Genomic DNA, 16,594 nt, shown 5'->3' with positions numbered 1-16,594 from the left:
TGTGGTGTATAAATACAATGGAATAATATTCAGTCTTATAAAGGCAGGGTATTCTGGCACATGCTGCAACATGGCTGGACTGTAAGGACATTATGCCAAGTGAACTAAGCCAGTCACAGAAGGACAAATACCGTATGGTTTCACTTATATGAAATACCTAGACTAGTCACATTTATAGAGACAGAAAGTAGAATAGTAGTTGCCAGCGTCGGGGGAAGGGGGAATGGGGAGTTACTGTTTAACAGGCACAGAGTTTCAGTTTTGCAGGACACAGAAGTTCCAGAGATGGATGGTGGTGATGGCTGCACAACAGTGTGAATGTACTTAACACTACTGAACTGCACACTTAAAAATGGTTAAGATGATAAATTTTATGGTATGTGATTTTTACCACAATTTTTTAAGAAGAGTATCCCACGGAAGTCTGGGTTAATACATTCAAAGCCTTATTAGAAGACTCTGTGAGATGAGTAAAAAAATTGCACCTTTGGTTTTAATCTAAGCTTTGCTTTCTTTCCACAGTGCAGCCTTCATATTCACGCTTCCTACAGCATCTCCCAGAAACTAAACGTTCCAATGGCCCCTCTCTCAGAGCCTAATGCTGTTGGCATAGTCATCGCCCACGGTAAGCAGCCCACCCTCACTTCCGCAGGAAGAAGTGGTTGAGCACACTGAAACTCAGTCACAGTGTCGAACCCTGTGAGAAAACCACCATACGTGGCTTTTACCATCCTTTGCAGAATTTCTTGCAAGATAATGATACTGTGGGTTTTTCATAGACTCTCATCAGAGAGCAACATGACTTCTCCCTTTACCAAATTATCAGTGGCCTTTTTTTCAATTACAAGAGGCATGATGGGAAATAATCAGAATAAACTCATTCAGAATTATTCTCTTGACAGTAAATCCTCTCTGTTTCGTTGCCGATGTATGCTGATGAGATGGTGGATTGTGTTGTAGGTAGCGTGGGGGATGCCATCTCAGTGATGATCCCAGATGTGTACATCTCAGATGATGGGGGTTACTCCTGGCTGAAGATGCTGGAAGGACCTCACTATTACACCATCCTGGATTCCGGAGGCATCATTGTAGCCATCGAGCACAGCAGCCGTCCTATCAATGTGATTAAGTATGCATGAGCTCAGCTCCACCCACACTATCTGCATAGAGAGCAACTGTGGGATGTTTGTCAGTTTGTTGGGGGGAAGTTACAGTCCCTGATTCAGATTTGTGCATTCTACAGAGCTGTAGGGAAGGTGCTTGAAAGGATTGCATTTAGAGCAACTCAAATTAAATGGCTTTGTTTTTTCCTCTGACTCCCTCTAGCTAACACTTTTCGTCACTTTTAAAAAATACTCTTCTCCCTCCCAACAAGAATATTATGGGAGCATTTAAGCACTCTGGAGGGGAAATGACTCCTTAAGTACAAGTTCTTATTATATAATTTCTGTTTGTTGACTTAGAAGCCCACTCTTATGTGGGTCACTATCCTTTCTTTCCTTTGGAAGAATTTTTATAAAGGCATTTTCTTCCATAATATTTGAGTGAATCCCTTTTCCCCGTTAACTATAGGCATTAAAAATTAATATAACAGTCAGTAAGCCATCACCTAAATATGAGAGTTTTTCTCTGATTTGGGATGAAACAGCCGGTGGTTTCCTGATATTCCCATAAATGTTGGTCCTCTCTCATGATCCTTCTCTAATTGTGGTTTCAGGTTCTCCACAGACGAGGGTCAGTGCTGGCAAACCTACATGTTTACCAGGGAGCCTATCTACTTTACTGGCCTGGCTTCAGAACCCGGAGCTAAGTCCATGAACATCAGCATCTGGGGTTTCACAGAATCTTTCCTGGCTCGCCAGTGGGTCTCCTACACCATCGATTTTAAAGATATCCTTGAAAGGAACTGTGAGTGTCTCCTTTGAACTTTTCTACCAGAAACTTTTAAGCCCATTTTCCTAAATAACCGATTCAGTTTAATTTCTTCTAGCTGGAATAAGAAAATCATGTGTGTGAAAGAGGACTGAAGGATGTTCCATGTGGGTTAGCAGGCAAAGGGATGGTACCAGAAAAGCACTTCCCTCTTTGGATTAGCACTGTCCAAGAGAAATAAAATGAGAGCCACATATATAATTTAAATTATTCTATCAGCTAGCTACATTATAAAAGTAAAAGAGGCAAAATTTATTTTAATAATATAGTTATTTCAGTATGTCCAAAATACTATCATTTTAACGTGTAAGCAATGTTTTTAAATTATTAATGAAATATTTTACATTCTTTAAGGTATTTTAAAATTTTTATTGGAGTATAGTTGATTTACAATGTTGTGTTAGTTTCTGCTGTACAGCAAAGTGAATCAGTTATACATATACATATGTCCACTCTTCTTTAGATTCTTTTCCCATATAGGTCAATACAGAGTATTGAGTAGAGTTCCCTGTGCTATACAATAGGTCCTTATTAGTTATCTATTGTATATATAGTAGTGTATATATGTCAATCCCAATCTCCCAGTTTATCCCTCTCCCCCCTTTCTGCCCTGGTAACCATAAGTTTGTTTTCTACATCTGTGACTCTATTTCTGTTTTGTAAATAAGTTCATTTGTACCTTTTTTTTAGATTCCACATATAAGCAATATCATATGGTATTTGTTTTTCTCTGTCTGGCTTACTTCACTTAGTACGATAATCTCTAGGTCCATCCATGTTGCTGCAAATGGCATTATTTCATTCTTTTTATGGCTGAGTAATATTCCATTGTATATATGTACCACATCTTCTTTATCCATTCCTCTGTCGATGGACATTTAGGTTGCTTCCATGTCTTGGCTATTGTAAACAGTGCTGCAATGAACATTGGGGTGCATGTATCCGTTTGGGTTATGGTTTTCTCTGGATAAATGCCCAGGAGTCGGATTGCTGGATCATATGGTAGTTCTATTTTTAGTTTTTTAAGGAACCTCCATACTGTTCTCCATAGTGGCTGTACCAATTTACATTCCCACCAACAGTGTAGGAGGGTTCCCTTTTCTCCACACCCTCTCCAGCATTTATTATTTGTAGACTTTTTGGTGATGGCCAGTCTGACCGGTGTGAGGCGATACCTCATTGTAGTTTTGATTTGTATTTCTCTGATAATTTGTGATGTTGAGCATCTTTTCATGTGATTTTTGGCCATCTGTTACATTCTTTTTCTTCTAACTAGGGCCTAAAATCCAGTGCATATTTTACACTCACCCTTATGGTGAATCTCAATTCAGACCAGCCGCATGTGGACATCTAGGAGAGTATAGTTTTGCACTTTAGATCTCTGTAGCATTTTCTGAGAGTTTTTTCTGCTTGTAAGGATAATGCATGTTTATGTTTGTCTAAAACTATTTCATAACACTTCAGGGTTTTTCACACTTGATTACAGCAAAACTGTAGAAGAAGCGCTAGAGGAAAGTGTGTTACAAAGAGCATCTAACTGATTGTGTCACTTATCAAAATGTTGAAGTGAGGAAGTTTTCATGCAAAGAGTTTGGCTTGACCATTTCGGAATGCTGTGACTTCAAACTGGAAGGCAGGCCCAGAAAATGGCTTCAGAGAAGTTAAAATATTCATTGCAAGGTGTTCCTAAGAAATCACAAGCAAACCCAGGCCCCCAGTACCAAAGATGCTGACATTGTCCTGAAAACATGGAGGATAAAAGAAAAAACGGGAGAAAAAGTGACCACCCGTGACCCGTAGTTGCTTTCTGGCATAATACGATAGAAGACTTAAGTTTCGAGAAGCTCTGGTTAAATTTGGTCCTGACTGTTATTAGCCTGTGTCAGGGGCCCGTTTCCTCAGCATGTTAATTTAGTGAGTCCTGCAGGAAGCAGAAGCACTCAGTTTGGACCTTACTTTTCTACAAGATGTTTCAATGATTTAAAATCGGAGAGTCATTATAATCTAAATTCACTAAATAGGCTGTAAAGGAGCTGGCTTTTAAGTTTTCCCCTCAGCAGGCAGCTCTACAGTTATCCCTGAAGTTTAACATCATTAAAAGATTTGTTAAGCCCCTGCTCTTTAACAGGCCCTGTGCTGGTCTTCACATCCCAAAAGATAAAAACCTAATCCACAGTCTTTAGGCCACAGCCTTTGGGTCATTTTTCCAGGAGTGGATGATATGACAAACTAAGCCAGGTTGACTGTCATAACAGTCTTCATTTGAAAGCCAGTCAACAAGAGTTAAAAGTCTAGAAAGTATGTTTCCCCTTCCGTTTGAAGCAAACTAACCCATAGTGAAATTAAACCCATGCTTTTGGCTAATTGGTGTCTTGTCCTAAAGGCAAGCATCTGGTTGCTTACCTCTGACAGCTCCTGCTGACCAGGGGCACAGGTGTGCAAGACTTAAAGACAGCAGCTTCTCAGTCTGGAAGGAACCTTAGAGGTTCTCCATCCAGCTCCCCACGTCAAAAATAAGGTTTTTCCTAGAACCCAAATGGGCCATGAGATGCAAAGACAGGAGTCCCTTGGCATGAAGAAAAGTCAGTTGCTGGTAGGCTCCCACTAATGTTAACTTTCATTTGCAATTCCAAAGTGAAGCAATAGGTTGAGTCAGACATCCCTACTTTTCTTCTCCTCGTTCTTCCTATTGCCTGGCAGCTGCCTCACATGGGTGGGTTCTGTCCCATGCAGTTTCCTGAACAGCCTGTCTTTCTTTTAGGTGAAGAGAAGGACTATACCGTATGGCTGGCTCACTCCACAGACCCTGGAGATTATGGAGATGGCTGCATTTTAGGCTATAAAGAACAGTACCTACGGCTACGCAAGTCGTCCGTCTGTCAGAATGGTCGGGACTATGTTGTGACCAAGCAGCCGTCCGTCTGTCCCTGCTCCCTGGAGGACTTCCTCTGGTATCAGCATCCCTCAGATCCCTAACAGCCATTTCCCGTGCTGGAGGAAGCAAAAGACAGTTCAAAAATATTTAAATCCTTTTCTTTCCCTTCTTCCTCAAGAGTGGAGAACTGTTGCTTCTTATTAAGGAAATTGAGGCACAGAGAAAGGGAACCAGAGTTGTTAATAATTGGACAGATAACATCGTATCAGTTACTTATTGGCCAGAACCAGCAACAACCCCTGGACATCCTGATTTGGCAGTGGTGGGAAGGAGAGAGGCACATAAGGAGGGTGAGAATTAAAAAGGAGAGAGAGAGAAGATGATAGGACAGAAACACCAAGAAAAGTGGTACAGGAGCTAAGAGGAAACTGGACTTTAGCAAGCAGCCTGACAGCCTGGGTGTAGCAGGTAGGGTACTAGGTTTGGGATCGTCTGCAGGACTGAAGACGGAAAGAGTGTGGATCTGTCCTGAGAGAGGAGGTGACATCAGTATGTATGGTCTGTACGTCCCATCAAGGCTTAGAGGCCATCAAGGTGGACTCCCTAGAGTTCAGGACCATCCAGGCTTAAGGATTAGTTACTTGGCTGGCACAGGGTTAGTTGATTATACAAGGGCGAGGGAGTCCCTAGGTAGCCTAAGCAAGGTAGCTTAGGGCAAATAAGAGGAACTGCTTCACAACACAGGTACTAATCTTATGGAACTTGTTACCTGCAAAAGATACTGACAGGAGGTAGAAGTGGATTTGGAAAAGAAAGCAGGCAGATAGCAGTCCTGTCCTCTCACAATGTATTCTCCTGAACTGCAGGTGACAGAATACAGGACTGAGCAAACTGCAGTCTGACCCAGTGTGTTTCCTCCTGCGTGGCTCATATCTGTGGAATGGCCAGGGGTCCTCCTTTCTCTATTTCCGCAGGGGAAAATATCACTCAGACCACTTTGATGTTGTAATAGGGCTAGAGCTTATTGATACTGTCCAACTCTGCAGGGCTGTCTCCCATCCTTAACTGCACACAGGGTGGCTCTCGGTCACCTGAGCTTCTGCTGTTTTCCAAACACATTGTGCTTCTTCAGAGCTCCATGCCGTTGTGCGTGCTGCTGCTGCTTCCTGGAAGTCTTTCCCTGCTTGACCCCCAAGCCTGGTGAATTCCTACTTGGCCTTTAATACTTAGCTCAGATACCGCCTTCTTAAAGCCTTCCCCAGCTTTTCCTCATCTAGGCTCCTAATACAGCACTTACCATATTTTAATTATTGTGTATAGATTTGCTTCCACCATTAAACTCCAGACTCTTTGAGCGCATATTGTATTTGATAATCACATAGTCATAATGATAGCAGCTGACGTTTTTTAGCAGTACCTCTGTTTACACTTCCCCTCAGCAGCCCCGTGAGAGAGGTACTCTGGTTATTTCCATTTCACAAAGGGAGAAATGAAGGTACAGAGAGGTTATGACTAATTTGCCATCATGTGGCAGAGCTGTGATGTGAACCTGGCCATTCAGCTCCAGAGCCTGCACACTGTTTCCCACGTGCTTGAGAAATGTGTGCTTTGTGAGTGGGAAGGGTATGGTCCCTGAAATTTTGAATTGAACACATAAAATTTTTGCCAGAAATTTCTCCTTGTTATTGGAGGCGTGGTGTCTTCTGTATCTTTTGTTCTCTCTACCCTCTCCCTTAAATATTTGTCAGAAAGCCTTGAAGTACAAGCAGCATCTGTATATTACCAAACATTCATTGAATATTTTCTATGCACAGGGCAGTGCAAAGTGATAACAGGAAGTTTATTATAGACTCTCCTGGTAAGATGCACATAATTATGTTTGAAACAGAAGGTGGGATACTTGGGGATTTAGAAAAGGGAGAGACTATTCCATCCAGAGCTGAAAGGAGGTAGGTGGGTCAAAGAAGGCTTTGTAGAGGAGGTGGCATTTGGCCTGAGCCCTGACGAGCCGTAGGATTTGACCATGCACATCTGGGAAGAAGCAGGTCGTTAAAGCCCGTGGACTGATGTGGGCTTAGACCCCCGCAACAGCGTGATCAGGAAGGGTGTGCTGGAAGATGGGCCATGAGGGGAAGTCACAGTAGTCACGATAAAGAAGTGAGTGGGTCCAGATGGGGGTGCTCAGGCAGCTTCCAACTTAGATGGTGGGAAGGAAGGTAGTGTCCTGGACAAATGGAGGAAATGACCGGAGGGACTGGCACGAAGGAGGAAACGTGATGTATTTTGAATGTTTTATTTGAGGTTCTGTCAGCAGATTTAGGTGGCAGTGTCCAGCAGGTATTTGGAAATGCATAGAATTAGAGCTCGAGAGAGGTAAAACCTAGAAGTTTTAGTTGCAACAAATAGTTAATCTCATGAAAGGGGAGCAAATACAGAGTAAGAGAATGAATTATAGGATCTTGGAAAACATCTGCACTTATGGGTTAGGAAGAGAGCAGAGCAAGCAGTGACCAAAGAAACAGACGAGTGCAGCTCTCAGGGCCTCAGTGGCTGGGGCACAGCAGTGTGGCAGGTGCCCCAGAATAGGTGGTCAGAGTGAACGAGACAGAGACAGCCCCCTAGGTTGGATGACTGGTGAGCCCTGGAGGGCCACAGACATTCATTTTCAAGGTTGCAGAGGGGGGTCGAAGCCCAAATGCATAGAATAAAAAGTAAATGAGTAAAACAGAACAAGGAAAAAATATTTTTTAAGAAATCTGGCCAGTAAAGGAGAGGATGGTGAAGGAAGAGGACAGGTTCAAGCTAAGGAGAAGACTCCAGGTGAGTGGGACTAGAGGTCACTGCCACGCTGTCCATGAAGCGAGCCCCCGCCCAGGGGCGGTAGGAAGGATGGGGCTGAGGCCGCTCATGTCATTTCTTTGGGGAAAGCAGAGAAAGGAGAGCAGATGGGTGGCGCTATGGAGAGATGGGATGGAATGGAGGGCAGGAACAGGCATTCACATTGGCGGCCAGGACCATCTAAAAAACTAAGAGGGACACGGAGTGGGGAAGGCAGGAAAGGTTTAACATACCCGCCATGGGTAGAACATGGGTAAACGAGTTATTTGGAGAGAAATAAAAGAGTTGCTACGTGTCCCTGAGTTTAGATCTGCTGCTGATGTACTATTTCTCTGTGTCTTAGTCACGTGAGTCCCCACCCCCTGCAGGCTGCCCTCCTTCCCTTCCCGGAGCCTGAGCTGTCTGTGCGGGACTCCTAGCTACTGAGTCTGAAGTCCACCAGGCCCAATCCATAAGCTATTTTCCCTCAGTTCAGCCCTCCCCATGTGCTTTTTTTTCCTAAACAGACCTCTTTATATGTCACAGGCTTCCTTAGCTTTTTTCTGGCAACCCAAGACTGGAATATTGACCATCCACTGCCCCACATAAAGCCTTCATTGCTAGTCGCTTCCTGTCTTTCAGCAACTTTGAAAGATACCTTATTTGCTGATTCTTACAGTGATTTTGGCTACTTCCGTCCAGAAAATGACTCCAAGTGTGTGGAACAGCCAGAACTGAAGGGCCACGACCTAGAGTTTTGTTTGTACGGGAGAGAAGAGCACCTGACGACAAATGGGTGAGATGGCTGCTTCTCCCGTCTCGGGACTGAGTCTCCACTGTGCAGGGTGAAAGCTGCGTCTCTCCGCCTAGTTCTGAGCAGTATTTGAGAGCACTCTAGAAAAATACTGTCCACTAAAACTTTCTGTGATGGGGGAAATGTTCTGTAATCCGCTGTGTCTGATGCGGTCGCCACTAGCCCTGTGTAGCTGTTGACACCAGTGTGAGTGAGGAACTGAAGTAATTTTAATTAAGTGTAAATAGCCACCACAGTAGAGAGCGCTGCTCTAGAGGCGGCTCACTGCCTCCTTCCCTGATAAACACTCCCCTCCCCTGTGGTTTATGTACCGCGTGTTGACGTGCTTTCCCTGGTCACAGTTCTTTGACACAGTCTCTTAAGGCAGAAAGGTGGCATGTCCCTGCAGCAAGGCAAGGGATGTGTGGTCTGTCCAAGGACTGAAACTACACAGAATATCCCCAAAACATCCCTGCAGATCTCCCCCAAGGCCTGAAAGATGGTGTAATGACCAGAAGTTGTTCTGCAACTTTTAAAATCTTGTTTTCAGGAAGTAAGCAAGAATCCAGAAGTACATCCTTGTATTCTGTTAACAAATTTTCTCTGCCTCTCAGGTACCGGAAAATTCCAGGAGACAGATGCCAGGGCGGAGTGAATCCTGTTCGAGAAGTGAAAGACTTGAAAAAGAAGTGCACAAGCAACTTTCTGAGTCCCGAAAAGCAGGTATGTTAAAGTAGATCTGGTTTAGATACAAGTGGGGTTTCAAGTTCTGCCAGGAATAGTCAAAGTTACAGTGTCAAGAACTCTATTACTGAGTACAAGTGGCCAGACTACTTCTGTCAGGTTTCCCTTCGTACAGGAAACTGTCAGGATGAGGGATGGTCACATAACCCAACGATAAGCTCATCTACTGAAAACGTTTTTGTTGGGGGAAAAAAAATGGTATTCAGTAAAGTTTTTCCAAGTCTTAGATGCATACGGTTGAGGAAATTTCTGAGGCTCAGAGTCATTTGGGAAAAAGACTCAAGAAGTTCGGCTGTAAAGGGCTGGAGTTTTACACATGTGGAAGGGAAGGGCACTGGACCATAGGTAGGGTGGATCTCTGTGCCGAGTCATGTCAAGTGTGTTCAGAATGAGAAACTGAACTATGGTAATAAGGGGCTGGTTTTGATTTAGAAGCAAGTTTTAGGGCTGATTACAGTTCTGTAGCACTGAACTATCTGGCTAGGATATGGGGATATGGTAAAGAGGAAGCCTCTTGATAAAGAAGCACTGGCCCAGCCGTGAGACTTGGGGCGGTAAACTGTGGGCCCCAGGTTCCTAATCTGGAAATTGAGAGGTGGACAATCTGCAGTTCCCTCCTATCTAACCTTCTAAGGGATGAGGGCCTGACAAGGGGTGGGATTAAGAAGGCAGTGGGAGAAAAATGTGTGGGTGTGTGTACTTGTTGGGGGCAAGTTCCTCCTTCTCTGCATCCCCACCCTGCACTCCTGGTGGCTGTCCTCAGAGTGTTTGTGTGTGTGATTGCACAGGACTCCCGCCCACAGGGACACAACTTGTCCCAGAATCCAGCTCCGCCTCCTCTTGGATACATTGAAAACACACACTCCCTATCTCCCACCCAAAAGCAGGTAGGTCACACTCAAACAATGATACGGAAAGCTTATTTGTAAAAACATACCACAACTTAAGTAAAAAATAAATCTTGGTGTCATAGGATGGCTTGCCTAACGTAACATTGGCACAGCTCCTTCCCAGGTGGTGGCCCTGTTTTAGACTCATTCAGCCCACTTATTATCATAGTCTCCCTTTCCTGCTTCACCCTTAAAAGCTCCAAGACTTATAAACAGTGGTAGTGGGGAACAGTCACAATTACCATTTGATCTAGGTAGTTGCTACGGCTTCCAGTGTAACTTTGACGTGGAAGCCACTGAGTTTGCACCATTCTGACAGCTTTAAGGCAGTTGAAGTTCTGGTTACCCTCTGCCAGCTGTGATATTCTCCTGGTAGCACTTGAGATGGTTCATCTTGGGGGCGGGGGTTGGGGTTGGGAAAGTATCATCATTAGGTGCCTAGAGACCGCAGATCATTCAACAGAGAAATAGGGTAATGAGCAGCCTCTTTGAATTCAGTCCTAGAATATGCACACCCAAAATTGTTTGTGTTTGTGTTTTAATTTATCAAGAATTCCAAGTCAAATTCTGTTCCGATTATCCTGGCTACTGTGGGATTGATGCTGGTCACAGTCGTAGCAGGAGTGCTCATTGTGAAGAAATACGTCTGTGGGGGAAGGTAAGGAACGGAAATCAATCAAACCAGAAAGTCCTCCGAGGGCAGACGGTTGAGTCTGCCCCTGGCAAAAACTAACTAGTTGAAGTGATGTTCCTGAAACATCAGGCCCAAATCTTTCCTTACATTTTCCATATGCCAGCTACGGGCTGTGCTTCCTATATGTGTGACTCATTCTGCAAGTGTGTAAAACTTGGAAAATCCACCGTCCTATAAGAAATGCACCCCTCCTCACCATGTGAGGGTTGACGGTGGTTTCCACCCACAGGTTCCTGGTGCATCGATACTCTGTGCTCCAGCAACATGCGGAGGCCAATGGTGTGGATGGTGTGGATGCTTTGGACACAACCTCCCACACTCATAAAAGTGGTTATCATGATGACTCAGATGAGGTGAGACTATTTCTTCTTGAGGGGTGGTCCAGAAATTTTTTAAAAGGGTGATCTTTTCTTACTCATGATCAAGATAATGATTGAAGCAAAGGAGGGTATAAGCTAGAAGCAGCAATTTAATGACTGTAAGACTTGGCCAGCCCAGAAACTAGGTAATGGCTTTCAAAATAGGGATTTTTTTGGTCTGTAAATAATATGGCCTATGTCTTTCTTTTCAGGACCTCCTGGAATAGCTCCTCAAAGGAGCTGGGACTGAGCACAGATGATGGAACCGCAGTACCTCTTACACTCCCTGTGGCTCCGACTTGGGGAAATAAATTTCCCGTTGCGAGGGACCCAGCTCTGTTTCTGCTGCTTCCATCAAAGCCAAAAGGACCTACACTAAAGAAATGGGGGGTGGGGACCCTAAACACTCTTACAATTGGCCCTGAGAAGAGAGGGAAAATTTTTAATTCTTTAACTTTTCATTTCAAGTTCTGTCTTTTTGCAAGGTACGGGCCCTTTTCGGTTTTGTTTTTGTTTTTTAAGGGAAATGAAATGGAATTGAAGGGAACTTTTCACTAACCCCACTGTTGCATGTTTTGCATGGCGCCTGCCCCAGGGCACCTGCCAGCTTCAGCATCAACTCTCACAAAGCACTTGGTGCCGTCCCTGGGCTGTGCTGGCAACACGAAGCAGCCGCAGAGATGAGCACAGAGGCTGCGATGACTGGCACAGCCTGGGCAGCCTTCCTCCATCTGGGGACAGCCCCGCTCCAAGAACATTGCGCACCAGCTCCTCACACAGATCCCTGCTTTCTGTTGTTGTTGTTTTTTCAGGGACCATAGGCCACAGTGATTTTTCTTTTCCCTTGTTTAATTAGGCAATACCCTCATTAATTGCCCTTTGGCAACTAACTTACATGTGCTTCCAAGACACTAAATCAGGAAAACTTAAAGGGCAATATTTTTAACTTGGGGCAGGAAAAAGGGAGCAGCAGAGAATTGACTAGATTTAGCACCTATTAAAGGAGAAACTCTTGCTTCTTCCGAGATCTTTCAAGCCATGCTTTGTGTGTGTGCCAGTGGACTTGCTTAGGGTCTGGGTTCAGGCTTGCCCGGGCTGTGTGCCCAGGCTGAGCGAGCTCTTCGCTGGAGTGGCTGGTGGCACGGGCCGTGCAGCCCCTGAGGATGGCACGTCACAGTCTTCTGCGTCCCCTCCTGCCTGCTGTGCTAGCTCCTTGGTGAATCATTAGAATGGCTGCTTATTTGCTTCCTCTTAGGTTGCTGCTCTGCATGGAGCCATGACTAGACATGTTTTCAGATTTAGGCTTTTTTTAAACAATCAGAATTTTATTACCAGACCCTCCTCCTCTGCCCTTTTCCCCAGCTTTGCCAAGTAGTTTGTTGGCACGAAACTTTTGGCTGAACCAACTGAAAAACACACTTCTAGTGTAGATGATGTTTCGTGTGATACGTTAAGTTCGTATTTTAAATTTTAAAAAATTTTCCTTTTGACATTTTAAAAGATGAAATAAATTAGAAAATGTAGCAAGATGGATTTTGGGGTGGCCATATAGTGATGGAAAGCTGCAATCGTTAGTTTTAATACAGCTTGACTATTTGCTGTACAGGAATATAGTAGTACGTTTTCAGTCTCAGCATACCTGCTGTGCCCGTCACAGTTTCTCCCGATAATTATGATGGGGACACTCTTTGCTAAACTGCCATTCTGCTGCTAGTTCACTTTATGGCTAGGAAGTCAGGAAAAAGTAAATGTGCCAAATTAACTTTTGTCAGAATGCATGAGCAGATGGCTGAGTTCTCGCCTCACCAGAATTCACAGCCGCAGGGAAAGTGGGGGAGGGAATGGATGGAGAATTCTAGAGACTTTGAAACTGCAGTAAACTTAAATGAGTCAGGGAGCTATAAAGGTAGGGCAGTTTTTGTAAAGAGAGTTAATACTTGTTAGAGCCAGAGAACACTAGTCTTTTAGGAAAAGCCCATTCCTTTTACAAGGTTTTTAAATTAAAAGTAATTCCAAAGATATACCAGCTCACAAATGATCAAGTATCGGCTTTTGTCCCGGTCGCCCTCACCTCCTGCCCAAAATGAATTTGATGTCCAGAAAAGACCTACTTACACCATACACCTCTTCTCCCTGCATATACCCCCTGGGGTAGGTGTGCCAATATATGGTAATTTTCTGATTAGTTTTAAGATGTAGGAAAGTTAATATTCCTCTCTAACTGTATAAGATTAGGGCTCTTTGCCTATAATGATATTTCTGTAGAACTTGGCAGTTTTCACAGCACTTTTTCTCTTGCATTATGTCATTTGAACCTTACAACATTCTCGTGAGATTTAAAAAAAAAAAAAAAAGAAAGGCGGGGGTTGTAATCCCCATTAGAGATGGAGCTGAGGTACAAAAATGGAGCAAGTCGCCAGGGTCCCTGTGTGTTATGAGTAACGCCAGTGGTTGTCTTCAGATCTCGTATACATTTTGATGCACGCCAGTGCTGAACACCTGGAGCAGAGCTGCTTTCTTATAGATGACTTGCTGTTCTTTAGGACGTGGATCAGTGACATTTCTTTCAGAGCAGTATTTAGCTCTTTTTTGCCACCTTAGTAAAGAGAAGAGTTTATTCTCCTGTTTTTCATGGCTGAAAACAAAAGTAATGGTAATTTTGAATATGTGTTTAGAAACCGCCCCTCACCTTGTTGAGGGTCACTGTTCAAGAGTGCAGGAATGGAATCTCAATTGATGAGTCACCCTCTTCATTCTTCTTGTCCTCCCACCCCTGGCTGGCTAGCGAGCTCAGTTGGTTTGAGGACTGCTAACAAGCCTGGCTAGTTAGCCTTCTGTGTCAGCCTGCTCTCTCACAAGTGTATGCCCTCAGCCAGAGAGGAAAACGGCCTAAATCTGTGACAGCTTCTAAGAAAAGAAGATTTCCGATTTGTCCTATCGATGTTAGGAGAATTATCTTTGAAAGTAAAGTTGTGTAAAGTCTCAGGCTTGATAGCAAAAGAGTATTTCAGCAATAGAAGTTAGCACTGTAAGGTAGGTTGGACATATTAGACCGTCCAAAGTGATCTGAGCTCTAAAACCCAGGCAGAGAACTCATCATCCTTCGTGCTCTGTGGACAGGTGTCTTGGACGTAAGGGGGCTCTTGGTTTTTAGTGAAACCAGAGACCAGGGATGCATACACCCAGGCTGTTCATCGAATGGGAATGCGCCTTAGAAGAATGAAAGTGTTTGGAGGATTGTGGCAGTTCTAGGCTGGGCTCAAGAGATTCAACAGATTAGCTGTAACTAAAACTTAGAATTTGCCGTCTGCCTCTGAATAGGCTTTCCAGTGTGTGTCTCTCTAATTCTTAGGTTTGCCTCTGGGCCCCTACATGCCCAAGCTGGCCTTTCATCCCTGACAGATAAGTAATGAGCTGGCCACCGCTGGCTCTGTAAACCATTGCTGGTTCTCCCATGGCCTTCGTCACGGTACAAGGATAGAGAGAGGAGTGCAGAGCAGTTCACATCCACCCCAGGTGGCAGGACTGGCCTGACTTGAGTCATTTCTTTATTTTCTAGGCAAATGATTCAGGTAGAGAGATTCTCTCTTTCCTTTTCGAAGAGCTTTAAGGAGCCCCGCTCCTGTATGCAATGGCTTAGAGCTCGCCCTGCTCATTTTTGGTACCGCCCTCTTGCCCCACATGAAGCCCAGATACTTGGGACTGCTAAAATAGGAAGAGATTCAGTTTTTCAGCTTTGCTACTACCTTCCCTCAAGCAGGAAGATTAACATGGACTTACATGTCCTTTGAACAAAAACCAAAGTTTAAGATTTGCCACATGATGGAGTGATAGGGAGGGCCAGACTTTCAGCACTGGCACTCAGCAGGTGCCAGACTTTGTTCCATCTGCCACTGATTTGCCCAGCTCAGGCAGCTCTAGGAGTGCCGTCCTGCCCTAGCAGAGCCCAGGCCTCACCCTCATGGAGGATGATTAAAATAGCAGGAACATGTTGATTTCTTGGCTACTTTGCATTATAACAATAAGAATCAGAACATTAATTAGAAATTGTCTTCAACAACTTAACTGTACGCATTTTTTCACACTGGTACATTTTTAAGCGTCCTTGTTTTTATGGGATAACTTAAACTAATCTGTACCTTTCTATATATATATATATATGTGTGTGTGTACATATATACATGTATAAACTGTATAGTGTACATGTTAATGATTTATTGATATGTTCCAAGTCTTTAATGCAGTTCTCATCCTCCGCATGCCCTCAGTTTGTGGTCGGGTGACTTAAATGTTCCTGATGATTCTGCCCACCTCCTGTGTTTGGACGTCTAGGGAGGAGGGGTTTGATGGCACCCTCCTTATCCTCGTGCACAGAAATGCTCAGGGTCCCCATGTGCCTGTTGTCCAGCCCTGTCTTGTCTCTTGTTCCCTATCAGCATGTGGTCCTTCCTTGCTCTGTAACTTCTCTGCCTCCACCCCAAGCTGTCGGTACAAAAGTGTAAAGCAGTATTAAGATCGTTACTGCATGTATGCTAAAAACCCAAGTTTTCTGTTCCCTTGGGACAGAAAATTGCATGTGAGGTGGGATAATCAAGTTTCAATGACCAATGTCGGTTACACAAAAAAGCCAGACCCTAGAATAAAATTCCACAAAATGGAAATAAAACTCAAATTTCTTTAGCATTGTGTAAATAAATCTGGGTGTGTTTAACTTTGTACTGGTAATTTTCTGTATATTTGCAGTATTTGGGTTAGAAATAAAACAGACTGGACTTTGTTACCTGACCTACTAAAATGACTAAGCTACAGTTTGTTAATATGAAAGCTTTTCCAGTTTTCTAGCTTCAAAAATCAATCTCCAGCAACCAGAGAATAAGTCAGTTAAAGAGCCAGGACTATTCATTTGTAGCATGTAAGGTATTAGATAATTTATGGGAAAAACTACTCACCTTTTTCTGCTTTATGCTCACAAAGATCTACCTCCCATGGGTGTTTGTAAAAGCAGCTTTCTTGTTCTTACTCCGGGAAAGTCTAGCTGAGCCACCCCGTACAGCTTCTCAGTTTCAACCGCTACACTCTTCCTTCTGCACACAGCAACATGTCATTACTCTCTTGAATTCCATGTTCCTCTAGCAGGTTGATAACACCAAGGAGTTTACCTTCCGCACCTTTCCATCTGCCCCTCTTAACGTTTCTCCTGCTGCTCTTAACTCGTAATCCTTCCTGACCCATTTCATTTAAGGACCTTCAAAGAGTTGCAACTTTCCTCTCCTCCAAAATATTTCTTTTAGGGGAGGTTCCTGCCCACCCCCACTGAGCCTTTAGCCAAGCCTGACGACTGCTCAGCCTTCCGTCCTGGCGGGTATTTCCATTTAATGCTTACTCTGGCGTCATGGTCTAAAGATGACCAGGCAGAGACCTTGCCCTTGAGGAGCCCATGTCTGCTGGAAGAGTCCTCCCCCAGGAGGTTATCCAAGGTGGTTTATTTTC

At 44.1% G+C, this 16,594-nt stretch overlaps 1 protein-coding gene across 4 annotated transcripts in view; it reads left to right on the top strand.

The window, feature by feature from the left end:
• Positions 1–15,815, top strand: part of SORT1 (sortilin 1) — a 73,436-nt gene extending 57,621 nt beyond the window's left edge. For 2 of the 4 annotated variants that reach the window (XM_059927230.1, XM_059927222.1), the window contains exons 12-21: positions 523–625; positions 961–1,129; positions 1,718–1,908; positions 4,694–4,883; positions 8,304–8,420; positions 9,032–9,140; positions 9,950–10,048; positions 10,603–10,709; positions 10,975–11,098; positions 11,317–15,815. In XM_059927230.1, coding sequence (XP_059783213.1) covers positions 523–625; positions 961–1,129; positions 1,718–1,908; positions 4,694–4,883; positions 8,304–8,420; positions 9,032–9,140; positions 9,950–10,048; positions 10,603–10,709; positions 10,975–11,098; positions 11,317–11,331 — 1,224 coding nt within the window. In that variant the 3' untranslated portion in view covers positions 11,332–15,815. The remainder of the gene's footprint in view (positions 1–522; positions 626–960; positions 1,130–1,717; positions 1,909–4,693; positions 4,884–8,303; positions 8,421–9,031; positions 9,141–9,949; positions 10,049–10,602; positions 10,710–10,974; positions 11,099–11,316) is intronic. The other 2 variants (XM_059927247.1, XM_059927239.1) reach the window with 1 other exon arrangement.
• The last annotated feature ends 779 nt before the right edge of the window (positions 15,816–16,594 follow it).

The sequence above is a fragment of the Balaenoptera ricei genome, chromosome 1 (assembly GCF_028023285.1).
Source record: "Balaenoptera ricei isolate mBalRic1 chromosome 1, mBalRic1.hap2, whole genome shotgun sequence".
Classification (NCBI taxonomy): Eukaryota; Metazoa; Chordata; class Mammalia; order Artiodactyla; family Balaenopteridae; genus Balaenoptera; species Balaenoptera ricei.
This window is presented reverse-complemented; position numbering and strand designations above follow the sequence as displayed.